This window comes from Saccopteryx leptura, chromosome 3 (assembly GCF_036850995.1).
Source record: "Saccopteryx leptura isolate mSacLep1 chromosome 3, mSacLep1_pri_phased_curated, whole genome shotgun sequence".
Lineage (NCBI taxonomy): Eukaryota > Metazoa > Chordata > Mammalia > Chiroptera > Emballonuridae > Saccopteryx > Saccopteryx leptura.
In genome coordinates this window covers 308,326,896-308,354,434 of record NC_089505.1, presented here as the reverse complement: position 1 = coordinate 308,354,434, position 27,539 = coordinate 308,326,896, and the positions used below count along the sequence as shown (strand labels likewise).

At 39.7% G+C, this 27,539-nt stretch overlaps 1 protein-coding gene across 1 annotated transcript in view; it reads left to right on the top strand.

The window, feature by feature from the left end:
- Window positions 1–27,539, top strand: part of CSPP1 (centrosome and spindle pole associated protein 1) — a 109,245-nt gene that overhangs the window by 1,635 nt on the left and 80,071 nt on the right. The window contains exons 2-5 of the mRNA XM_066378930.1: window positions 9,114–9,222; window positions 11,110–11,209; window positions 25,710–25,813; window positions 26,493–26,516. Coding sequence (XP_066235027.1) covers window positions 9,124–9,222; window positions 11,110–11,209; window positions 25,710–25,813; window positions 26,493–26,516 — 327 coding nt within the window. The 5' untranslated portion in view covers window positions 9,114–9,123. The remainder of the gene's footprint in view (window positions 1–9,113; window positions 9,223–11,109; window positions 11,210–25,709; window positions 25,814–26,492; window positions 26,517–27,539) is intronic.

Here is a 27,539-nt window from a genome sequence, read left to right as displayed (position 1 = left end):
GAGATGTGCCTGTATTCACTCTGTATATATCCTGACCCCTAACCTCCCTCTGCCCCCAGCAACATGGTGTTTACTTCTTAGCAACATTTAGGGAGACTTGTTAATATTTGGGTGTGCCCATAGAAGTAAGTTGCTCATCTGCGGGGAAAAGAAAATTGAGCACCTTTCACTTGGTGGAAAGATCTCTGGAAGGGGGGGGTGAGTGAGAAACAGTGTGTTGGTTCACCTCACCCCTCCCTGTCTCCTGAGGCTTACACAGACGCCTTCCTGCAACCTATACCCATTTGTTATCACCCCCTGCTATTCTGTCCTCAGTCCTGTTCTCCTATGCTAGGCTCTTTTGTAGTTTTAATAATCATGTAAAAACAAAACAAAATATCTGCTACATCTTTTCTTCTAGCCTGGGCTATATTCTAAATTCCAGACACGAGAGGGACAGATAGGGACAAACAAGAAGGAGAGAGATGAGAAGCATCAATTCTTTGTTGTGGCACCTTAGTTGTTCACTGATTGCTTTCTCATATGTGCCTTGATCGAGGGGTAGTGGGGGGCTACAGCAGACCGAGTGACCCCTTGCTGAAGTTAGTGAGCGACCTTGGGTTCAAGCTGGTGAGCCTTGCTCAAACCAGATGAGCCCACGCTCAAGCCAGCGACCTTGGGGTTTTGCATCTGGATCCTCTGTGTCCCAGTCCAATGCTCTATCCATTGTGCCACCGCCTGGTCTCGCCAAATCGTTTTCTTGATAACTCCACTGGATCGTTTATGGGTACTCCACATTGAATCTCTAAATTCCCATCTGTTGTAGCTAGACTGAACCACTGTGACAGGTGGCATTATCTTGTCCAAATTGGAGGGCAAGGAATATATTGTACACTTTCATCTCCCAGCATCTAAAATCTTAAAGCCCTCCTTTAGGAGGGGCATTATTTTCCATTCCTCTTGCTTCCTCAGTGAGGAGGAAATTTGCACTTTACTCAGGAGGTGAAAAGATGGGAGCAACATTTTCCCCTTTGTGATTGATGAAACTGAGAGAAGGATTTGGACATACTCAGTTATTTCTGGGTTCTCTCTGTTTTTCAGATTTGCCTAAGCTTAGCAGGATGAATATATTCTGGTTTGCTTATATTTCTAGCTGTATGATAAGTGTAGAGAGCCCTCAGTTTAAGATTTAGAGATGTTGGTTTAGATCAGTGGTAGTCAGCCTGGTCCCTACCGCCCACTAGTGGGCATTCCAGCTTTCATGGTGGGCGGTAGCAGAGCAACCAAAGTATAAATAAAAAGATAGATTTAACTATAGCAAGTTGTTTTATACAGATTTATTCTGCCAAACTTAGTGAAAATCCGACATAAAGTACTTGGTAAGTAATTATTATTATATGCTTTAACTTGCTGTAACTCTGCTTTATAAATTTTATAAAGTAAAGTTACTTCCCTACTGTGGAACTGGTGGTGGGCAGTTAGAAAATTTTACTACTAACAGAGATACAAAAGTGGGCGATAGGTATAAAAAGGTTGACTACTCCTGGTTTAGATTATTGTAAGGTACCCCCCCCCCCCCCCCCCCCCCCCCCCCCCCCCGAGGAAGAAGGAAGGGTCGTAGCCATGAAGTGTGGATCAACAAAAGCTTTATTGAGTACAGTGCATCCCGCCCAATGAGGTTCCCTGGTCCCAGGGACAGAGGCCAGGGAAGTCGCATGGGGTGATCTGTGTGGGAGATATTTAAAGGGTCCCATCTAGGGTGGTTGAGCTAATATGACGTGGTGAAATCTCACTGGCTGGCAGACAGTTGCTCTTTTCCAAAGGACTCCTGGGAAGTTTCTTTTGGCATACATGAGTGTGGGCGGTTCTAGCCAAAGTTCCCAGGTCTGGGTTCCTCACGTGACCCTCCCCCATTGCTGAACACCTTACAATTATGATAACCAAATATCAGTTATTGGTGATTTAAATCCCAGTGTACTTTGGAGGCTTTTAAGATAAAGGCAGGTACTGATGTATACAAAGACTGAAAATATCGCAAGAATTAGTAAAACAGCTGTGCTTTATTGATTTCTAAGTGTCAGGTGTGCCATACAATTTATATGCATTGTTTTGTTTTTTCTTCATAACAATTCTGTAGTTATTTTCATTTTACAGAAGAGGAAACTGAGGGATAAGAGGTTAAGGAACATATTTAAGCCAGTCACATACTGGAAACTTTATCATTTATATACCGTGTACATAGCTGTTGGGGAAAAAACTGGTAATATCTTGAAAAAAGTTGTAATTTTACATTGTAGGATGAAGAAAGATTAAAGAATCCTATTTAGGTTTCTTTCAACTGAGCTTTCTTCTAACTTCATCTTTAAATTATAAATATTCTTACTCTATTTTGTACTTAGGCTGTATCCATTAACTCAGTCTCTCGGAATCACTAATTTTTGAATAATTTTGTGGTTTAAATTGTTTTATGTAAGTTGTCACATGCTTTTAGAAGTAAGAAAGAAAGTAGACATGACTGCTGGAAGCTGGTTGCACTATCATCAGGCCTTTGTGTTGCTAGAAACTGGCCTGACAATACTTCTTAGGCTTGGTGTTCTGTTGAAGATAAATAATTGCACAGAACATCAACATCAGATTGAGGCTGCTTTGTGTCTGTGGTGGATCAAGACAAAAACAAGACCATCCATAATCACATCCAAACGCAGATAAGACATGACTGTTGTCCAAGCCACAAAATGCCAGACATCCCCTCTCTCACCTAATATGAGTGACTGCTGCCTCAACCAGTTAACAGCTTTAGCCTCACGCTATAGAGATCTTACTAAGATGTTCAATCATGAATTACCCTCACACTGACAGCATTAAATCCAGAGCAAAGTTCTATTTCCTTAAACCCTCCTCCAAATCACCTAACACAGTCCCAAATCCTGTCTTTTGTTTTTAATTTATTTTTTAGAGAGAGAAAGGGAGAGAGAGGAAGGGAGAAAGAGGGAAACATCAATTTGTTGTTCCACTTATTTGTGCATTCATTGGTTGATTCTTGTATGTGTCCTGACTGGGGATTGAACCCACAACCTTGGCATATCGGAATGATATTCCAACCAACTGAACTTCCTGGCCAGGGCTATCCTGTATGTAAGTCTTCTCTAACACTGTCTTACTAAAATAGTTCTCCATGGTGGGTATCAAGGATGCATCTCTTGATGCAATGAGTAATAAACTCAACTTGTTTAACTATAGTAGTGTTCCTTGTCTGGAGACATTTCCAGGAGAAAGCTCATTAGTATCTTTGACTTTTCAGTGTAATAGTAGAGATATACTCTAATCAGATTAGACAATAGAACAAAATTAGAAATGATCAAACAAACTTTCATCTGACTCACTTCCATTGTTTAGAAATGTGTATTGTTACTATGGTTACTGTTGTATAAAATCAGTTTTAGAATTTATAATTGATGTTAAGTTATAGTCAAGGAAAATTTAAGTATCTGTGGAAAGAGAGAGAGCTTTCAAAGTCTGGCTAAACAAATAATAATCGTTAACAGAATTACGTGAATGCCTTCAGAGTTGAAAGAGGCTTGTTAGGTTTTTTTTAGATTTAAGATTTTTCTGCTTGAATTATGTACAAAGTTCTGTAAGCACAGTCTCTGTGTGTGTGTGTATAAATAAAATTTCATCATTATCTTTTATTTCTATTAGACATAAAATCTTTAGGAAAATTTGGGGATTTTAAGTGAATTTTTTTTTTTTGCATGAAAACTACTGTTTGGTATTGAGCTATTTTGAGTTTTTTACTGGGAAAAACCTTTTGTGAAGAATAGCAAGTTAAAAATGGATAAATATATTAACTTTTGTTGGCTTGGAATATATTTTGCTATACCCATATTTTTAAAACTGTATTCCTTTTGGAAGTAAATAATAGAATGAAGTTCATATTATGTACTACTTAACTGATACAAGTTGCAACATATTTCTTTTAGGTAAAGCTTGCTTTTCTGCACTTTTACAAGTTATTATTATCCCCCAAACATTAAATTCAGTGGGTGCTTTTAAAAACACTCTTGCTTTTGACATTGCTGAAAGTTCTTTGTTATATTTCTTTTTCTCCACAAATTATTCTGACTTGGCTTTCTTTATATCCTTCTTTTAATTACTAATTCTTTGTATTTTTCTAGTTTAATTCTTCTGTCAACCCCCTTAAGGGAACACTGCCAGCATTTAATTCTGGCTCATTGCCGCCACCCCCTACAGCTTCAACTATTATCTTTAAAATTAACTCTTAAGTAAACATATCTAATGTGGTCCGTTTACTTGAATTTGAGCCTGCAGTTTCTAACTCTTTGCTGGAAATTTCCATTAGAATGTCATATTAGCTCCAGATTAACAATCTAAACCAAACCTTCCCAAACCAGCCAGCTTCTTCTGATTTATTTCTGACCAGTATTCCTTCCACATTTAGTTTCTAGGACTTAAAGTTTTGATAATCAGTGGCTCCTTTCTTGCTACATATAGTTAGTCACTAAGTTTCATGGGTTTTTGAAAAATTATTTTTTAAGAAAGTTCTAGGTTCAATGAGGAAAGGATAGTCTTTTAAAAAAATGGTGCTGGAATATTATATCTATATGCAGCCCCCCCCCCCCCCCAAAGAAACAAAACTGAACTGATGGCCCTTACCTTACACCATTTGCAAAAACAAACTCAGAACAGATCATGGACTTAGGTGTAAAAGAGAAAACTATATAACTTCTAAAAATCAATAAATAGATAGAAGGGCCCTGGCCAGTCGCTCAGCCATAGACTTTGATTTCTGGTCAGGGCACACAAAAGAAGTGACCATCTGCTTCTCCACCCCTTCTCTTCCCTCTTCCCTCTTCCCTATTCCCCCTTCCCCATTCTCTCTCTCTTGTTTCTTTCATGGCTTGAATAGTTCCAGTGTGTTGGTTGAGTGCTGAGAATGGCTCAGTGCCCTCACCTCAGGTGCTAAAATAAAATAGCTCAGTTGCTGAGCAATGGAGCAGCGGCCCCAGATGGATAGAGCATCACCAGGTAGGGGGCTTGCTGGGTGGATTCCAGTCAGGCGCATGCAGGAGTCTGTCTCACTGCCTCCTCAACTCTCAATAATAAAAAAGAAAAGAAAAAAATTATGGATAAATTGGACTTCAAAAAATTAGAAACATTTGCTCTTAAGAAGCTATCACACAGCCTGACCTGTGTTGGTGCAGTGGGATAAAGCATCAACCTGGAACACAGGTTGCCAGTTCGAAACCCTGGGCTTGCTTGGTCAAGGCACGTATGGGAGTTGATACTTCCTGCTCCTCCCCCTTCGTTCTGTATCTGTTTCTCTCTCTCCCTCTCTCTCTACTCTCTGAAAATTGAGTAAAATCTTAAAAAAAAAATGAAGCTATCACACAGATGTTTATAGTAGCTCTGTTTGTTATTGCTCAGTCTTGGAAGCAACCAAGATGTCCTTCAGTAGGTGAAGGAGTGGGTGAATAAGCTGATACATTCAGACAATGGAATATTATTCAGCACCAAAAAAATGAGCAGCCCTGGCTAGGTAGCTCAGTTGGTTAGAGCATTGTCCAAATACACCAAGATTGTGGGTTTGATCACGGGTCAGGGCACATGTAAAAATCAACCAATGAATGCATAAAATGGAACATCAAGCTGATGTTGCTTTCTCTTTCTCTTTTCCTTCCCTCTCTCATCCCCCCACTCTCTTCCCTACTTTGTTTCCCTCTATTTTGTCCCCCCTTCTCCCTCTCTAAAATAAAAATGTTTTAAATCAATAAATAAAAAATAAGTAGTACTTTCCAAGCTTTGAAAAGACAATGCAAAGGCTTTTATTTTATTTTATTTTTATTTATTTTTTTTATTTAAAAAAATTTTGTTTTGATTTTATTTTTGCTTCTGGATTTTTTTTTATTTTATTTTTTTAGATTTTATTTATTCATTTTTTAGAGAGAGGGGAGAAGGGAGAGAGAGAAGGAGGGGAAGAACAGGAAGCATCAACTCCCATATGTGCCTTGACCAGACAAGCCCAGGGTTTCGAAATGGCAACCTCAGTATTTCTGGTCGGTGCTTTATCCACTGTGTCACCACAGGTCAGGCAATGTGAAGCTTAATAATGCATACTAGTCAGTGAAAGAAGCTAATACTGTATGATAATAACCATATGACATTCTGGAAAAGGCAAAACTGTGAAGACAGTAAGAAGATCAGGGATTAGAGGGGAGGAAGGATGAATAGGTGGAGCACAGGACTTTTAGGGCAGTAAAATTACTCTGTATGATTCTACAGTGGTGGACACATGCCATACATAAGTCCAAACCCATAGAATATACACCACCAAGAATGAACTCTACTGTAAACTGTATGTGTCTATGTGGGTTCATTGTAACAAGTGTACCACTCTGGTAGGGGCTGCTGATAATGTGAGAGGCTATGCATGAGTGAGGAAGGGGATATATGGTAAATCTGTACTTTTTGCTCAGTTTTGCTCTGAATTTAAAACTGCTCTAAAAAAGTAAATTCTTTTTTTTTTTTTTTTTCATTTTTCTGAAGCTGGAAACGGGGAGAGACAGTCAGACAGACTCCCGCATGCGCCCGACCGGGATCCACCCGGCACGCCCACCAGGGGCGATGCTCTGCCCACCAGGGGGCGATGCTCTGCCCCTCCGGGGGGTCGCCATATTGCGACCAGAGCCACTCTAGCGCCTGGGGCAGAGGCCACAGAGCCATCCCCAGCGCCCGGGCCATCTTTGCTCCAATGGAGCCTTGGCTGCGGGAGGGGAAGAGAGAGACAGAGAGGAAAGTGCGGCGGAGGGGTGGAGAAGCAAATGGGCGCTTCTCCTGTGTGCCCTGGCCGGGAATCGAACCCGGGTCCTCCGCACGCTAGGCCGACGCTCTACCGCTGAGCCAACCGGCCAGGGCCTAAAAAAGTAAATTCTTAAGAAGACATGATCGAGAAAACTTAAACCACAGACTAGGAGAAAATATATACAAAACATGATTGACAGGATTTATATCCAGTATATATAAAAAATCTTAAAGCTCAATAATAAGAAAACAATTTAATTTTGAAAATTGGCAGAAGATTTGAAGACATTTTGCCAGTGGTTTTTATCCATATCTATATATAAATATGTAGAGATATAGATGGCAAATAAGCATATGAAAAGATGTTCAACATCATAGTCATTAGAGAAATGCAAGTTAAAACCACAATGAGATATTTCTGTACACCTTATAGAATTACTAAGATAAAAAAGATTGAAAATAACCAAGCACTGTATAAAAATTGCAACCCTTATTCAAAGTTTATTGATTTTTCATCAATTTTAAATTAGTTGTTTATGCTTTTTGTGTCATAGTTGAGAAATTTTGCCTAGGCCAAGATCACAAATATTTTCTTCTATTTCCTTTTAGAAGTTTTATAGTTTTCTTTCATACATCACAGTCTATGATCCACTTTGAGTTAACTTTTGCAATACTGGTTGGAATGTAAATGGTACAGTCACTTTACACCAGGGGTCCCCAAACTACGGCCATTTATCCAGCCCCGCTGCACTTCCGGAAGGGGCACCTCTTTCATTGGTGGTCAGTGAGAGGAGTACAGGATGCATCCACAGGATGCTCCTGGGATACTGTATGTGGCAGCACCGCAAAGCACCGCTTTGCTACGTCCCGTGACGCGGGACGCACACATCATGGCTCCGGAAGTGCGTCATATCACTTGTTGCGGCTAGCAGTGACAAATATGGAACCGGACATTGATCATCTCATTAGCCAAAAGCAGGCCCATAGTTCCCATTGAAATACTGGTCAGTTTGTTTATTTAAATTTACTTGTTCTTTATTTTAAATATTGTATTTGTTTCCGTTTTGTTTTTTTACTTTATGTTTGGTTTTTTTTTTGTATTTTTCTGAAGCTAGAAACGGGGAGAGACAGTCAGACAGACTCCCGCATGCGCCCGACCGGGATCCACCCCGCACGCCCACCAGGGGGCGATGCTCTGCCCCTCCGGGGCGTCACTCTGCCACGAGCAGAGCCACTCTAGCGCCTGGGGCAGAGGCCAAGGAGCCATCCCCAGCGCCCGGGCCATCTTTGCTCCATCTTTGCTCCAATGGACCCTCGGCTGGGGAGGGGAAAAGAGAGACAGAGAGGAAGGAGAGGGGGAGGGGTGGAGAAGCAGATGGGCGCTTCTCCTGTGTGCCCTGGCCGGGAATCGAACCTGGGACCTCTGCACGTCAGGCCGACGCTCTACCACTGAGCCAACCGGCCAGGGCCTGTTTTTTTTTACTTTAAAATAAGATATGTGCAGTGTGCATAGGGATTTGTTCATAGTTTTTTTTTATAGTCCAGCCCTCCAACGGTCTGAGGGACAGTGAACTGGCCCCCTGTGTAAAAAGTTTGGGGACCCCTGCTTTACATAGTTGCAGAGGACTCAGTAGTTCCACTCCAAGGTTTGTGTGGAAGAGTGTCAAAAACTTATGGCCAGTTTGTTTTTGTACCTGTACTTGAATGCTCAGAAGAGTTATTCATAAATAGCCAAAAAAAGAAAAAGAAAATAGAAAAAAGCTAAATGTCCAGCAGTAGGTGAACAGATAAACAAAATGTGGTATTTCCATACAATGGGATAGTACCTAACAATAAAAAAATAGGTACTTATTGATGGATGCAACTACAAGGATGAATCTTAAAAACATGGTAAGTGAAAGAAGCCAAACAAAAAGACCACATACTGTATCATTTACTTATATGAAATTTCCAGATTAGACAAAACTGTAGAGATAGAAGACAGACTGATGGTTTCCAGAGTTAGGGGTGAGAGAGAGAACTGACTATAAAAGTGCAATTCTAAGGATTTGAAGTTCCTTCCCAGGGACCAGAGACAAAAGCTAGTCAAATTCTTTTTTTCAGATATTTTAAAGTATGTTGTAGGAGTTTGGGGGAGTTGTGAGAGAAAGCAGGCAGGCATATCTCAGTCAAGCTTGTTTGAACTTCTCAATTTGATAATTGAGATTGAATATTAAATGTAGATTAAGCCTGCATGTTAATAATTAGCCTAAAAATACTCTGGTATAGCTGTAGCTGTGCTCATTGCAGTATTTTTTGTTTGTTTTGTTTTTAAGTATCTGCAAAATGGCTGATAATTTGGATAAATTTATTGAAGAGCGCAAAGCCAAATTGGCCAAAGACAAAGCAGAATTGGAAAGGGATCTGCCTTACATGGAAATAAAGGTAAAGTTAATAATTTTCTTGCAATTGTTTCATTAAAATTGTTTCTGAAGATCAGCCCTGTGTAAATGCAAGCATGCTGGTCTCTGAGTCAGAATGTTCAGTTTCATCCTGCAGGTGGCTGTGCTGGTGTGCCGGACTGGGCAGCAGTTCAGTGACTTAGAATGCAGTTTTGTGTTTAAATCTCACACTTTCTCCTCTCTCTTTAGAGTTTTAATGAATACTTTATGTGCTTCATAAAATGATTAGAAGACTAGCTCCAGTACAAGGAACGTTCAGAATAGAAACAGGATATAAAAACCACGTTCTCATTCTCTGTGGACTATTTCAATATATTAATGAATCATTATCTTAACATTTTTTTGAAGCTGACAAAAATGTCTTTATAAGAATAGTTTCTGTTGTTTTGCATACTTGCTTTTCAGAATATAAATTTGAAAACAATGTCTGAAAAAGCTCTAACCTTGCCTATTTTTGTGGAAAGCGATTCATCCATTTTAGCAAATACTTACTGAGACTGTACTAGCTACTGTGCTAGGCTCTGACAGCACAGCATTCACCTAGACCAGCGGTTCTCAACCTGTGGGTCGCGACCCCAGCGGGGGTCAAACGGGGTCGCGACCCACAGGTTGAGAACCGCTGACCTAGACTGATGTGGTCCCTTGTCTCATGGGCTCAGTATATGTAATAGAATACAGGACATAGATTAATCTGTGCCATATGGTCCATTGTAATGAGGGTACCTACATACATTGGTTTGCCTGAGACAGTCCTGGTTTACCTGTTGTCCCAGTATTTTGGCTGGTGTAGCATTTGTTCTGGACAAAGGTATCCTGGTTGAGATGATTAATAATATGGACACCTTAATTATAAAGGAACTTAAATACCTAACATTTTTTGTGTACAATATATGAGGCAGTCTTATATGAGGTTACATTGAGATTTCACATGAATCTGTAAGGTAAGTACTGTTAACTTTTTCCAAATGAATAAACTGTGGCATGGAGAACTTAAGGACTGTGACTAAAGTGATAGTAGGATGAGGTTTCGATCCCTGGCAACCTGAATCCTCTGCTTGTTCTTAGAGCCACCCACACTAGTTTGTCTTTCTGTCATAATACCTGTCATGTGCAAGGAATTGTATGAAAGACTTTGTATTATCTCATTTAATCATAATAGCTCGGTGAAGTAGATGGAAACATTCTGGTTTTACAGATAAAGAAAGTGAGGCTTAAAGTGACTAAGTAATTTGTCCTGGTACACACAGTGGTGGATTCAGGATCTGAACCATGTGTCCAGCTGTTGAACCTCTCTCCAGGACTTGGGACTAGCTTACAGTGTTTGGATTTAGTATATAGATTTAAGTACAGCTTTGTTATAATTTCTAATATTAAATAGTACACAAATAATAATACTTAAGCCTTAGTTCAGGTATCACCTGCTCAGTGAGGCTTTGAAGTCTGTCCCTCTTCATTTTTGGGCCTCTAAACCCTGTCTATTTTTCCCATAGCCCCTCCCTGCCTCTCTGCATATTACATAGTTCAGTTATGTGTTATGTTTATTGTTTATTTCCACAATAGTTTATAAGCTCCATAATGGCACAGATTCTTGTATGTCTTTTTCACTCATGTATTTCCAGTGCCTGGGACAGTGCCTAGCAGGAACTCGGGGACTATTTGTTTATAAATGAATGAGCTAAATATTAGAACATTTATTATAGTATTAAGTGCTTTTGGATAATTCCTCAAACCTTACACTTACTTTTTTTCTGTGATGTACTCTATAATTTTGTCAGGTTGTTTAAAAAAAAAAGTACTGAGATGAATTGTATATTTTGTAGGACCCCCCCCCCCCTCCCCGCTGCTTTTGTAAATATTGTATCTGTTTCAGGGAAAGGCATCAGAGAAGCTATCTGAAAAGAGTAAAATATTAATCTCCATGGCTAAGGAAAACATACCACCAAACAGTCAACAGTCCAGGGGGTCCTTAGGTATGTCATTAGGTGTGCTAAATTGATTTTAAGATATTCTTAGCAGGCTGTTGTGAAAGAGCTTTGTCTTGTCAGCAGAAAAGGTATTTTTTAAATCCTGGTAACTTGTCTTTCTGAAATCTTACATGTGACAGACTCTATGTGAAATACAACACACACTGAGGAACTTGTACCTTTTTAAAATGTTATTGCCTTGGTTATGATTTATGGAAATTATAGCAGTAAGTATAACTAACAAAATTAATTGAAAAATTTGGGGTGTGAGTGAGAGAAGGAAAGTATATTAATTGTAGAATAAAAATGATGGTCTTTTATTTAAAAATCAAGGAAATAATGCTTAATGGAGACAAAATGCTATTTGGTGAAATACCATTTTTATTATTGATGACTATATTGGGATTGTAAAGAAGTTAATACTGCAGCTATACTGATTCTTTGATTATGGTTTGGTCTTACTATATTGGTTGGTATACATTTTTTAAAAAGAACATGTGTGATATTTTAAAAATGTTTCTCAAATTGATAATGACTGAAACTTTTTTACGTAAAGGAAATGAAATATAATGAGTTCATTTGGTTAAAGCATTGTTTCATGTGGACTGTTTTTCTTTCTTAATTTGTTTTTTGTGGGACAGAGACAGACAGAGGGAGAGAAGGGGACAGATAGGGACAGACAGACAGGAGGGAGAGAGACAAGAAGCATCAATTCTTCATCTCAGCACTTAAGTTGTTCATTGTTTGTCAGGCCAACGACCTCGGGGTTTCGAACCTCGGTCCTCTGCACACCAGTCCAATGCTGTATCCACTGCGCCACCACCTGGTCAGGCTCCTGTGGACTGTTTTCATGGCCACAGATAAACTGGATTGTTAGCTGCTTTTCACTTGCTGTGCTTTTAGTATTGGATATATAGATGACACTTGTAATTCTGATTCTCTTACAAATTATTGGGTAGTATACCACTTTAGGGAACTTAATTATTATACATATTTTGCATAAGTTCCTTAATCTCTAAGGCCCTCAACTTTTTTATCTGTAACATAAAGAACTTGGATGATCTTTTAGCCTTAAATTCTTATGAAACAAAAGTTTGATTATTCCAGAACATACTATTTTAAAAGTTTAATGGTAGGTTCTCTCAAGCACTAAGCTCAGACAGAATTACTCTGAAATTTTGGGGTTACAGGTTGCTTGGGACTGTGGCTGTCATGGCTTTGTGACCTGACACAAGTTATTTAAGCTGTTTGTTTACTTATCTTAAGAATTGACATCTAACTTAAAAGTTAATTGTGGCAGTAGTTGAATACATATGAAAAGGTAACTGTACATAATTGGTAGGCAATAAATATTAATTTCCTGACCTCTTATATTTTTTAAATGTAGGTTTTTGATTTTTGAGAATTATATTAAGAATTATTCTTTGATTATTACATTCACAATTGATGCAGAATTTAAAATCCAACTTAAAAGCAGTGATCTCTGCCTGTTGCTTGATTGGTGTGCCTTAAGGCTCTGTCCTAGACCTTTTTTGTGTGTGTGACAGAGACGGAGAGAGACAGAGAGGGACAGATAGGATCAGACAGACAGGAAGGGAGAGAAATGAGAAGCATCAGTTCTTCGTTGTGGCACCTTAGTTGCTCATTGATTGCTTTCTCATATGTGCCTTGGGGGGAGGGGGCTATAGCAGACCGGGTGACCCCTTACTCAAACCAGTGACCTTGGGCTCAAGCCTTGCTCAAACCAGATGAGCCCGCATTCAAGCTGCAACCTCAGAGTTTCGAACCTGGGTCCTCCACATCCCAGTCTAACGCTCTATCCACTGTGCCACCGCCTGGTCATGCTAGACCTTTTTATTTCATACATTTCCCAAGTGACTTCAGCCATGTAAAGGGCTTTATTTATCATAGTGTGTTCATCACTTTTAAATGTCTATCCCATTCTCAGTTTTTTAAATGAACTCCAGACCTATATATTTAACTTCTTACTGGACCTCTGTACTTGGATGTCATGCTCTCAGAAACAACATGTGCAAAATTGATTTTATTCCTCTCAAACATTTGCTGCTTCAGTGAGCTGGTTGCTTAGTCATCCTTGACTCCTCTCATCCCCTTTATAGCCCACAGCAAGTAATTCCACAAGTCTAGTTTATTCTAATGCCGAAACCTCAACCAAATTTACTTTTCTCTAATCGCATAGATATTATCTTCTGTGGGCCTCCACTGTTTCTCACTTAGATTTTTTTCTTCCTACTGTTCCTTTGTTTTTACTCTACCCTCTCTATTCAAACCCTGTGCTGCCCATTGTGATCCTTCCAAAACCCAGATCTGATCATACTAGTAGTGTCTGCATCAGACCCTTCCGTGGCTTTTTGTTTCGTGTATGATAATTTTACCCTTTTCTCACTTTTACCACATTGTGTTGGTCATTCCTGCCCTATGCTCCTATGGCATTGGTTTTCCCCTTGAAGAATAGTTTTGAACTTGTTGAGCTTTCTCTTGTACCACTGTGGCATGCTAGCTTGCCTGACAGTGTACGTTCACTGCCTAGCACATTGCATGATACTTTGGTGTTTAGAGAAGATATTTTGAACAGAGGAGTGTAGGTCCTCATTGCAAAAATAAACAGTTCTCTTGGGTGTGTAGGATTTAATTTAAGTGGAATTTTTTTTTATTGCCAACTGACGCAATAATTATTTTTGATGCATATTGAGTCTTATTAAAGAGTAATGTGATTTTACTAATTTTATACTGTATCAGCATTCAGTTACTCATCTCTTGCCTGAATAGTGGCCTTAAAATTATGTTAAATACATAATTTATGATACTGGGAAAAATAGAAAATAATTTGGCAACAAAATTTTCCTTAGGTGGTCTCATCTAACAATTAGAAAACAAACTAGTATTAAAGGTCAAGTTTGGGCCTGACTGGTGGTGGTATACAGTGAATATAGTGTTGGAATCAGGATGCTGAGGTCCCCAGTTCAAAATTCTGAGGTCGCTGGCTTGAGTGCAGGTTTGCCAGCCTTGACTGCAAGGTTGATGGCTTGAGTGCGGGATCATCGACGTGATCCCAAGGTCACTGGCTTCAGCCCAAAGGTTGCTGGCTTGAGCAAGGTGTCACTGGCTCAGCTTGAGTTCCCTGCCCCCTGTTAAGGCACATGTGAGAAGTGATCAGTGAACGACTAAAATGAACTACAAGTTGATGCTCCTCATCTCTCTCCTCCTTCTCTCTCCCATTCTGTCTCTATCTCTAATTTAAAGAAAAGGTCAAGTTTGGAAATTATATATTGAGGCCTGGCCTGTGGTGGCTCAATGGATAAAGCGTCAACCTGGAACACTCAGGTCGCTGGTTTGAAACCCTGGGCTTGCCTGGTCAAGGCACATAAGGGAGTTTCCTGCTCCTCCCCCTTCTCTCTCTAAAAATGAATAAATTAAAAAAATTATATATTGAATTAAGATTGTATCACCATACTTTGAATAAGTAATTAAGCATAATAGCTATTAGGAATATGTAAATTAGCAATATTAATTTTAGCTAATCAAAGCAATCTATTTATAACTCATAATAGAACTCTCATGTAACTACATTTTTATGATTTTGTAAATTCATTTGTTTTATATTGGTGATATTAATGGATAATGCTTATCCATGTGGCTCATTTTTCTATCATTATACCTCTCACAAAAGATTTGAGGTCATTATGATAACCTCTGACACCAGCTTTCCAGAGTCCAGGCTTCATGGATAAGGGCACAATCCTTATCTACCCAGAGATAACATCAGATCCCACTGTTTAAGGGTCCAGTTCTACAAGACTACTCACCTCCTCTTAAGATACCAGTTCCAAGACCTGGGTGTAGATTGGAGGTTCCAATGACCCCCTTCTTGGGTTCGATTAATTTGCTAGTGTGCCTCATATAACTCAAGGAAACACATTTACCAGTATATTATAAAAGGATACGATACAGGAGCAGCTAGGTATTCAGTTGGAAGTGGTGTGTGGGGAAGGTGTGCGGGAGGGGCACAGAGCTTCCATGCCCTCTTTTGGCACACCCTTTCCCGGCACCTTCCATGTTCATCAACCTGGAACCTCTCTGAACCCTGAACTTTAGGGATTTTGTGGAGGCTTAACAAGGTAGGTAATATTGACCATTAATCCATTTCCATCATTGATCTATTTCCATCACTGATTCATTTTTATCCTTTCTCCCTTCTCAGAATGGGAGGCAGGGCTGAAAATTCCAAGCTTCCACTCATGGCTTGGTCTGTCCAGTGTCTGGCCCCCACCCAGGATCCCACTCACAGTTGCCTCATAAGAACTAAAGATGCTCCTAGTGTCCTTTTAAAACAAAAATGTTTAAAAAAATTGTTTAATTACAGTTGACATACAGTATTAGTTTCAGGTGTACAATATTTTGACTAGGCATTTATAACTTACATCATGATCACCCTCATAAGTCTAGTACCCAGCTGACATTTACTATTTTCTCTCTGCTGTACTTTTTGTAACTGCCGGTTTGTACTTCTTAATCCCTTTAGCTTTTTCATCCATCCTTCCAACACTCCTCTCATCTGGCAACCATGTTTGTCTCTGTATCTGTATCTATGAGTTTGTTTTGTTTATTTGTTTTATAGATTTTACATATATGTGAAATTATACGGTATTTGTCTTTCTCTGACGACTTCACTTAGCATAATACCCTGTAGGTCCAAACATGTTGTCATGATGACAAAATTGCATTTTTTTTTGTAGCTGAGTTATGTTCCATTGTATGTATGTTCCACTCTTCTTTATTCATTTATCTAGTGATGGACACAGATTGCTTTCATATATTGGCTACTGTAAGTAATGCTGCAGTGAACATAGGAGTACATATATCTTTTCAAATTAGCATTTTGGATTTCTTCAGATAAATACGCAGAAGTAGAATTGCTGGATTATATGGTAGTTCTGTTTTGGATATGTCTCCTCCAGCATGGAAACAAAAGACACAATTAACAAGTGGGACTACAACAAACTAAAAAGTTTCTGCACAGCAAAGGAAACCATCAACAAAACAAAAAGACAACCTATTGAATGGGAGAAGATATTCACCAATGACACGTTTTCCATAGGGACTGCACAAATTTACAATTCCACCAACAGTGCACAAGTGTTCACTTTCCTCTGTTGTCATTAACACTTGTTGCTTGTTGATTTATTGATGATAGCCATTCTGACAGCTGCGAGGTGATAGCTCGTTGTGGTTTTCACTTGCGTGTGTAGTGTTGTTTAGCATCTTTTCATACGTGTTTTGGTCAGCTGTGTATCCTCTTTGGAAAAATGTCTATTCAGGGCCTCTGTCCATTTTTGAATAGGATTGTTTGTCATTTTGGTGTTTTGTATGACTTCACGTTTTAGATAACAACCCTTTATCAGATGTATCATTTGTTATATTTTTGTGTGCTAATATAAATAGTCTTATGTTTTTTATTTCAAATTCACACTGTTCATTGCTGATATAGAAGAAAGCAGTTGACTTTTATATATTAACTCAGTATCCTATTGTATTAGTATAATTACTTATTAGTTCCAGGAGAGTTTTGTTGTTATTGTTTTGAGATTTCTACCTAAATAATCATGTCATCTGTGAACACAGACAGTTTTATTTCTTTTTTTCCAATCTGATACCTTTTATTTCCTTTTCTTATTGCATTAGCTGGGACCTCCTGTACAATTTAGAATAGTAATACTGGTAGCAGATTCTTGCCCATTTTTTTTTAAGTGAGAGGAGAGGAGATAGAGAGAGAGATACTCTCACATGCACCTCGACTGAGATCCACCTGGCAGCCCCTGTCTGGGTCTGACTCTCAAATCAATCAAGCTATCCTCAGCACCTGAGGCCAACACTCGGCTCAGCTGAGCTATCCTCAGTGCCTGGGGCTGACAATCTAACCAGTCGAGCCACTGGCTGTGGGAGGGAAAGAGAGAGAAGGGGAAAGGAGGGGTGGAGAAGCAGATAGTTGCTTTTCTTGTGTGCACTGACCAGGAATTGAACCTGGTATGTCCATATGCTGGGCTGATGCTGTATCCACTCAGCAAGCTAGCCTGGGCTGGGGTGTTTTTTGATACCTTGCCATCCAGATTGCTAATTAGAATCCTCTGCTTCATCTGATCTTCAGTTGATTCCCTGGAATGTGTTCTTTACTTCAGTTATTGTGTTCTTCATTTCTGACTGATTTCTTTTTATGGTTTCAGTTTCTTTGTTGAAGTTCTGAGTACATCTATTCTTCCCCTAAGCTCTTTGAGAATCCTTATAACCAGTATTTTGAACTCTGTATCTGGTTTGAGATTGCTTGTCTCCCATTTTATTTAGTTCATTTTCTATAGTTTTGTCCTGTTTCATTTGGGACATGTTTTTTTGTGTTCTTATTTAGCTAATTCCTTTATTTGTTTCTATGTATTAGGTAGATATGTTACGTCTCCCAGTCTTGGCAGAGTGGCCTTACGTAGTAGGTGTTCACTGGTAGCACAGTCTTCCTGTTCACCTGAGCTGGGTGCTCCAGGGGTGTCCCTTGTGTAGCTTGTATGTGCCCTCTGTTGTAGTTGAGCCTTCATTGTTGTTGGCATGTCAGTGTGTGGGGTTGACCCTCAGCCTAATTGGCTCTGAGGGCTGGCTGTGACTACAGCAGACCAGCTGTTGGGTGCGGGCTGACTCCGTGGAGCAGGAGTTGCTTAGTGTGGCTGTGGTGCCAGCTGGGTCCACCCTCAGAGCTTGTTGTTTGTGTAGCTATTTGGGTGGTGCTCTGGTGTGATCTGAAGCTAGCCACCATGTGTATTGGTTCTGGAGCATCTTCAGAAGGGCTGTGCTGTAGGCCAAGGTCCACTGCCATTTGTGTTCAGCTTTGGGCCACCTGGAGGGAGCCAGAATGTGATCTGCATTAGTTATTGCTTGTGCTGGGCTTAGAGGCACTTCTGAGAGGCTATGCTGCAAGTGGAGGTTGTCAGCCACTAGTGTCAGGCTTGAGTCCATTTAGTGGGCACTGTGACGGAGCTGATGCCAGCCACCACTTGTGTTTTGCTGTGGCTGCTTAATTGAAGTTATGTTCCAAGCCAATAATGGCCGTAGCTTATGCCAGGCTTGGGGCCACCTGACAGGAGTTATAATGCGAGTCTAGACAGGTTGTCTCAGTTGAACCAGGCTTGGGGCCTTTTAGCAAGAGGTACAGGGCACACCAAGGCCAGCAATTGCTTATTTGGTTGGGATAGCGGACCTTTGAGAGCTTTTAGGATGAGCCAAAGCAGGGAATTTGTGTGAAAAGCCACTGGAAGCCACTCAGAGTGGGCATACTATTTGGATAGGGGAGGAGTCTCAGGGAATCCCCAGGGCAGGGTAAACAGTGTCAATCAGGATAATGGAAAGCTCAGATTTGGAGCCTTCCTGTGCCTTCCAGGTGGGTGAGGGGAGGGTTCAACAGAGGATCAGTGGAACCTACCAGTGCTTCTGTCCTGGAGACAGCTGACCGGACCTCTGCCCCTCCATCCCTCTCCCTGAAGCCTGTTAATTGAGCTCCTCCCATGCTGCCCCCGTGCTGGAGCCCAGAGTGAGTCTGAGTGCAGGCTCCTCAAGAGGAACGCCTGGGACTCCAGCAGCCCCCATCTCACTAGGACACAAACCATACTGGTTTTCACAGCCAGATGTTACAGGGACTCCTGGGCAGTTTTACCCTGGGCTGGGGATCCTGGTGTGAAGTTGGAACCCCTCACTCATCATGGAGGGACCTCTGCCTCCAAGATATCCCTACCCATTCCGTGTTCCAGCCTCTCCACCATCTCTTTGTGGCTTTACATCCTTAGTGATGTGAGTTATGTTCAGCTAATCTTCAGGTGGTTCCCAGTGCTGGTTGGTTCTACAATTTAGTCTTGATTTTGGGAGGAGGTGAGCACAGTGTTTACCTACTCTACCATCTTGACCAGCCTAGTGTTCTTATCACTTAGGAATTTATAAGAGTTTTCGGAGCCCAGTGTCAGGAATGGGATCAAAGACAAATATTAGAACAAGGGATGCTTCCAATGTTCTTATCATTTAGGACAGGGGTCCCCAAACTTTTTACATAGGGGGCCAGTTCACTGTCCCTCAGACCGTTGGAGGGCCGGACTATAAAAAAACTATGAACAAGTCCCTATGCACACTGCACATATCTTATTTTAAAGTAAAAAAACAAAACGGGAACAAATACAATATTTAAAATAAAGAACAAGTAAATTTAAATCAACAAACTGACCAGTATTTCAGTGGGAACTATGCTCCTCTCACTGACCACCAATAAAAGAGGTGCCCCTTCCGGAAGTGTGGCGGGGGCCAAATAAATGGCCTCAGGGGGCCGCATGTGGCCCGCAGGCCGTAGTTTGGGGACCCCTGATTTAGGAAATTACAAGAGTTTTAGATATTTTGTGCTAGGAACTGGGGTTATAGACCAGTTTATATATTTTCTGTTACGTCACACCCTTCTAATCCTATCCTTCAGTCTCTCTTGTTAAAGCAATTTTTCATATATAATTTTTTGACTAGACTTTACACACATATAGTCCTTTATTTTTCCTATTATGGTAGCATAGATCCTATTCTGCCTTTTTTTTTTTTTTAATTTCTGAAGCTGGAAACGGGGAGAGACAGTCAGACAGACACCTGCATGCGCCCGACCGGGATCCACCTGGCACGCCCCCCAGGGGCGACACTCTGCCCACCAGAGGGTGACACTCTGCCCCTCCAGGGCGTCGCTCTGCCGCAACCAGAGCCACTCCAGCGCCCGGGGCAGAGGCCAAGGAGCCATCCCCAGCGCCCGGGCCATCTTTGCTCCAGTGGAGCCCTGGCTGCGCGAGGGGAAGAGAGAGACAGAGAGGAAGGAGGGGGGGGGGTGGAGAAGCAAATGGGTGCCTCTCCTATGTGCCCTGGCCGGGAATCGAACCCGGGTCCCCCGCACGCCAGGCTGATGCTCTACCGCTGAGCCAACCGGCCAGGGCCACCTGTTCTGCTTTTGAAGATACTACTTTTATGAAAAATAGTATAGGTACACAACTATGACCTCTGAAGATTAATAGAACCTAATGCATCTTTTCACAGACCTGGAGCAGTTACTGTCAGCCACTGAGATTTCCACTATAGGTGCAAGAAAGAAGTGTCCTTTACTTTCTGTCTGTCTCGCAGACAAGATTGAAGGGGGGGATTACAAGAGGAAAAAGTGGTAACATGACAATAAAACATGGAGAGAGGATTTTTGCAAGTCAGAAATAATATTGTAAGCAATGCAAAGCTAGTTTTAGTCCAAAAAAAAAAAATCTAAAATTTGAGTTAAAAATCAGCCTAGTCTGGCATAAAACTGTTAATAACTCTCCTTATCCCTGGGTGAAAGGAAAGTTTGTTGTATACCAAACTGCTGGGTGCTTGCAGTAGATTATGGAAAGTGTCAAAAAAGCACTCACTATGCCAGGCATCCCCAAACTACAGGCTGCATGCGGCCCCCTGAGGCCATTTATCGGCCCCCCCCCCTGCACTTCTGGAAGGGGCACCTCTTTCATTGGTGGTCAGTGAGAGGAGCACTGTATGTGGCGGCCCTCCATCGGTCTTAGGGACAGTGAACTGTCCCCCTGTGTAAAAAGTTTGGGGACCCTTGCACTATGCTATATGGGAATTATTACCTTTCTTGTTTCTGGTCTAGATGCTATGCCTTTGGGCAAAGACTTTTCCTCCCTCCCTCCCTTCCCTCTCCCCTCCCCTCCCTTCCTCCCCTCCTTTCCTCCCCTCTTCCTCTTTCTTTCTTGAGGAAGGGAGATAGACTATTTTTAAGTGAGAGGAGGGGTGATAGATTCCCACATGCGCCCAGACCAGGATCCACCTGGCAACTCCCATCTGGGGTTGATGCTTGAACCAGTGGAGCCACTGGCTGCGAGAGGGGAAGAGGGAGAGAAGAGGTAAAGGAGGGTGAGAGAAGCAGATGGTCACTTCTCTTTTGTGCCCTGACTGGGAATTGAACCCAGGACTTCCATATGCCAGGCTGACTCTGTCCACTGAGCCAACTGTCCAGGCCAACTTATATCATACTTATTAACAGAGTAGGCCTGTCTATTTTTAGAAAGGCCTGCCTACAAGGCTGGCCCTTGGCAAGTGAGTGTCTAGAACCTAGCTAGTAAACAGTTTTCTGTACTGATATAACACTTTCTATAAATGATAAGAACAGTTCGTTGTGCCTAAACTGTTTGTACAAACCATGTGATTTATGCAGAACAGCTGTTTTCCTTTGGGGGAGTCTTTTTAGTGCTAGGCAGAGCGTGCCTGTGACCACCTCCCAATAGAAGCCCAGGGCACCGGGTATGTAATGAGCTTCCTGGTAGGCAGTACTTCACATGGGTTGTCACAGCTTGTTGGTGGAGGACCTAGGTAATTCCACTGGGGTGGACTCTTGGAAGTTTGCACTTAGTTTCCTCTGAGCTTTGCCCCATATGTCTTTTCTCTTTGCTAATTTGCTCTGTATTCTTTCTCTGTAATAAACCATAATTGTGTGTCTGCATTCTGTGACTCTTTGTAGCGAATTACCAAAGCTGGGGGTGTTTTTTGAGGATTCCCAGCACACTCATTTTCTGTTCCTTTTCAGCTCCCTTGCCTCCAGAACTTTGTTTTCAGTGTGTAGTCCCTATGTGGCTTTATTTACCATTTCTGGGCCGTATCTCCACTGTTACATCAAAAAGCCATTGGTCAGCATTTCACATCCAAAATGCACTGGATTTATTTATCTTTCATGCTATGAAGTCATTATTTAGGAAATTTGCAAGCAATAAGATTATAGGTTATTAAAACATAAAACGTTTTTACTCCTGTTACTAGAAATTATTTGATATAATTTTAAATATAGTTATATGCTCATGGAAATTTGGAAAAGAATTACAAAGAGAAAAATTGTTGTGATTTAAAAATAATATCAGAAGGGAAGTGATAGCAGAGTTTTACATTGAAGAGAAGCTCTAGAGTTTAGACTAAGCTAAAAAATATTTATGTAAAGACTTGAAAAAAGACAAAAGGAAATTGATTTCTTATTAATTTTTAGTTGTACTTTTTAACTATCACTTTTAAGCATATGTAGGGTTAGGTTTCTCTTATAAACTAAATCCCAGGCAGTCTACCTCTTTTGTTCAGTTTGTACAAAAAAAAAAAAAGTGGTTGATTGGTAGTAATTCCTCTATAGCTGAAGTTTGAGTACAATGTTCTCAATTAATGTAGTCATAACTCTTGATAAGTCAGTTGCTTATGTAAAGGCCTATTATTATTTTTATAATTTGGCCTTTATTTTTGCATAATGCTTTCTCATGGTAATATAATAATGAAAAGAGGAAACTAAGTGTTCTATGGCAATTTGTCTTATAAAAGTGTTTATTATGGGTGCTGTGTTAGAAGGCATATTGATTTTAAAGAGATTGAATACTTTAGTTTTAAATATTTTACCTAACAACCGCTGTAAAAACCAAATATTTCTAATTGATGTAGTTCTGAAACATAATGTTAACTATCTTAGAGTCATTTGTGTTGTACTTGGTAAAGTGACATCATTTCAGATGACTCTGAAATGACAGTAATGCCTTACTTGCCACTAGGACCATCAGAGGACAGCTGCTCTGAATAAGTAAGTCTCACCATGTTTCTTAGCTCAGTAAGTCCACTGAGATGCCACTGTTAATATATAGCTTGAAGTGAACAGAATATTTAAATTGTTCCATACAGTTATTAATTTTTTTATATGATCTACATTTAATGACAAAAGTAATAGTTAAAGATTAGTATTTTCTGTCCTGGTCAGATAGCTCAGTTGGTTAGAGCATCATCCTGAAGTGCAGAGGTTGCCGGTTCGATCCCTAATCAGGGCACATACAAGTACAGATTGATATTCCTGTCTCTCTCCCTTCCTCTCACTCTAAAATCAATAAAATAAACGTTAAAAAATTAGTATTTTCTGTTGAGTAAACCTCAAGTTAGTATAATTTTAAATAATTCAGAAGATATTATATAGTCTTTTTTTTATGAGTTATTACAAATACTATTTGAATCAATGGTAAAAAAGCAAATACTCTTGTTAGACAGTAATTTATAAATGGAAATGAATCACATTTTTTTCTATCATTTCATATAAATCCGCCAAACAAAATTGAAAAATAGTAGTAAAAGCCACCTTAAGCACATGACTTCAGAAAGTGAATTACTTGTTCCCTGAGAGGAAAGCCGAGCATGCTGGGAGGCATCATCCTTGCTGCGTGGTGTCTGTTTCTCTGACACAGTAGAGCATCCTTTGTGACTGTGTGGCTAGAGATAGGTAACTGTTGTTATTAGTTATTATGCTTCCTCTTGCTATGCAGTCTGACTAAAAGCAAACATGATGTAATAAGAATAGTGTGTTCTTCCTTTCTCTCATTTCTTCCTTATACTCGGGCATTGATTTATACATTGATTTATATGTTCATTTACACCTTTTGTCAGTGAACATTTCTGGGGTACAGGTTGTGTGCCAAGCATTATAATGTTGAATTAAGCGTGGACTTGGTTCTAATGGAGTTTATAGTTACTTTTGTGATACCCCATTCTCAATGTAAGAATTAAAACTTTCTCTTCTTAGGCTTAATCTGTTTCTTTAAAAATAAGTTTTAGGTTCCTTTGTGAGGAAAGACTGCTTTTCTAGGATGAGTTAAATCCAGGCATATGGAATGCTTTAGATTCTTTTGGGAAGAGAGCTTGAGCCTGAGAGAGAGGTGTCCTGAGGAATCCTCTGCTGTACTCACATCATAGAGTTATGTAGGCCACATGTGTTTATAAAGACAATTCCACAGTTTATAGTGGAAAGGGGAACTTAGTATTACAGGAATATCAATAGACATTCATTTATATTTATACTACTTTGACCTTTTTGCCCCTGAAATATTTCAGTGATGTAATAAAGCAGTGATATGACACATTCATGATAAGTTCCCATTATTTAGCTGCATTATAAGGAATAAGGCACAAAATTGGTGAAATCCTTATCAGTTCACAAACTGTAATCAATTACTTCATCTGTATGGCTTGTAGCTGACTAAGGAAAATTTTTATTTTGTTTAGAAATGATAATTTTTTTATATTACATAGTAGGACTAAAAATGGTAGACTTTAGAAATCAAATATTTATCTGATATATGCGCTTCTTGATACAATTTTTACTATTTAAGATAATTGAAAAGTATGTAATGTGATTATAGATTATAGCAGCTTTATTAAGGTATGACTGATGTAGCATGAAGTTTAACATTTAAATTGTACAATTTAGTGGTTTTCAGTGTATTTATAGGTTGTACATCCATCACTATTGTCATCATCCCAAAATGTAATTTTACTTTTGAACTCTGTGTAAGGAAACACTGCTCATAATTAAAGATTTCTAGAAAATTATCTTTTTACAGTGGTTTGGGATGATCAAAAAATTTTGGAATTGGATAGTGGTAATAGTTATACAACATTTTGAATGAACTTAATGGTACTGAATTGTATGCTTAAAATAAGTAAAGTGGCAAATTCTATATTATGTATATTTTAGCACAGTAAAAATTAATATCCATTTATGTGAAATCAAAATTGATGGCTTAACCTTAAAAGCTTTTTGAAATTTCAGTCTGAGCCACACCATGGCCCTAATTTTTCTCAAATATGTTATAGCAAGGATATTCTTACAGATTAAATATCCTGTTACTAATTTTCAGAATGAAAACAGATGAAAATTGTATTTTTATAGAAATTTCAGTAGAATTAAATGAAGAAGTCAAATTTTCTTTGCTTTAATTTTGCTGTCCTTGTAAAAGCAAGAATCCAAACAATGCAGAACCATTATCTAAAGGGGAAAGAATGCTGATTGTCATGGGCAGGAGAGAGAGCTGAGTAGCTGGGTTTCATTAGTGGGAGTAATATTTTCTTTTTTTTCTTTCTTCATTTTTCCGAAGCTGGAAACGGGGAGGCAGTCAGACAGACTCCCGCATGCGCCCGACCGGGGTCCACCCGGCATGCCCACCAGGGGGCGATGCTCTGCCCCTCTGGGGCGTCGCTCTGTTGCATACAGAGCCATTCTAGCACCTGAGGCAGAGGCCACAGAGCCATCCCCAGCGCCCAGGCCATCTTTGCTCCAATGGAGCCTTGGCTGCGGGAGGGGAAGAGAGAGACAGAGAGGAAGGAGAGGAGTAGGGGTGGAGAAGCAGATGGGCGCTTCTCCTGTGTGCCCTGGCCGGGAATCGAACCCGGGACTCCTGCATGCCGGGCCGACGCTCTACCGCTGAGCCAACCGACCAGGGCCAGTAATATTTTCTAATATATGGATATATTACCTATTGAAACATTTTAAATAAATTTATTATCCTAATGCCAATATCAGAATCAACATGACTGTATTCCTTCCTACTTTGCTTTATTATAGTAGATTGTATTGAAATTATAATTTAAGAAGTTGTTTTCTTTCTAGGATTTGATTATGGATTGAGTTTACCACTTGGGGAAGAGTATGAACGGAAGAAACATAAGCTAAAAGAAGAATTGCGGCAAGATTACAGACGCTATCTTACTCAGGTAAAGACTGCTATTAATTAGTTGGGTTTATGCTTCAGTGGTCATCTCCTAAATTTGTTTTCCTAAGGTTTGAGATTTTCAGTGGCATCTGGCAGTGGGGTACTATGCAGCAAGTTGAGTAACATACATGACACTGACCGAAAAAAATGGTGCTGAGAACTGGTGCCATGGAATAAGAGGCTTTTTTTGGAGTAGGGCATTGGGTTCTAATGAAATGGTAAATTCTGGTTATGTTTTTCGTAAAGTTATCATGGTTTAAGATAGCCTAGTTAGGATTTCTTGCTCCTCTATTCGCTGCACCCATGCATTAAAATAAAATGGAGTTCTAGTTGCTAATTATTTTCCTATGAGCTAAGTTTATAAAACTTTATTTAACATATTTAACCACCACAATTTGCTTTATGTATACTTAGCAGAACTCTTGTTTTAAGTATGTTTTGTTAAATTATATAGTAGCTAAACTCATGATTTAAGTTTTAAAATGCAGTTTACTTTGTAGGTTATAAAATTATTTTAGACAAATATGATGTTTGTAGTCATCCTAAGATTTTCTTTAGTTTTTTTTTTAACTGCATTTTGATGTTTGTTCCAAATTTATATATGCTCTCTTACTCTGATTTGCACATGGAGAAAAGGTCTTTGAATACATTTATGAATGGTTTGTTTCCCTTGACTTTAGGGTATTACAGAAGCAAAGAGAAAGGTAGGGTTGCCTGTAAGATGTTCTTTAGATTTTTTTTTTAGATTTAGTAACTTGCAATCATTGGCATCTGTGATATTGCTGCTCTCCCATGAGAAAAATGGATTTGTCTGTGAATTTGAGACTTCTGCATGGCACCATTTTGCATTTTTGCTTTTAGCAAGATGACATAATTTTCCATTAATTCAGTTAAGCATCCTGTTTGATTCCTGCTTTGCATTTGTCTTTGATGTTTTCTCATTCATCCTTTAGAAATATTCTGCATCTATTGTAATTCCGTTTGTTTCATCGTGCCAGTTTTGTTCTTCAAATTATGCTACAATCACATTAAAGTTAATAAAATAATAGATAATAGTTAAGATATTCTAAGATGTTATTGAGTTAAGTAAGTGTCAGGATTCGAGTCACTTGATATTTTTGCATCTCAAACATGTGGATTGCATTTATAAATTTATATTGGAAAACAAAGACAGTTTTACAAAACTGTTTTCAAAAAGAATCTCACACATTCATTCATTATTCAGTCAGTACTTTTTAAACACCATGAAGATGAATCAGGTATGAATCCTGTTTTCAAGGGGATTAGAGATAACATTCATACAGTTTGAGAGTGGTAACTAACAAGAAGGATAGAATGATTAGGAAAGGCCTCAAGGTGTTTTGGAAGACATTTTATTAAATGGATGGGTAGATTTTGGATTTCTATAAGGGGAATAGAGGGAGGACGGGAAGCTTTTCGGATAGAGAGTATATGAAAAAGGAGGATTTGGGGGTAGACTTTAGCTTTGTGTGAATGAGGCATATTAGGTGCACCAGCCTGATGGATATTCTTTTCTGAGACGAGTAAGAAGTGATGGTGGACAGAGAGGCTAGGACCCCTGTGTGATAGGCAGGGCATTGTGTCTCCTTGGCAGCCTGGGTGGAGCTTGATAATGGTGTTAGGACAGTTAGTTCTGCATGTTAGAGACTCTTAACTGCCCTAAATTAGTACTATAGATTTTTAACTGATCTCCTTTCATTAATTCT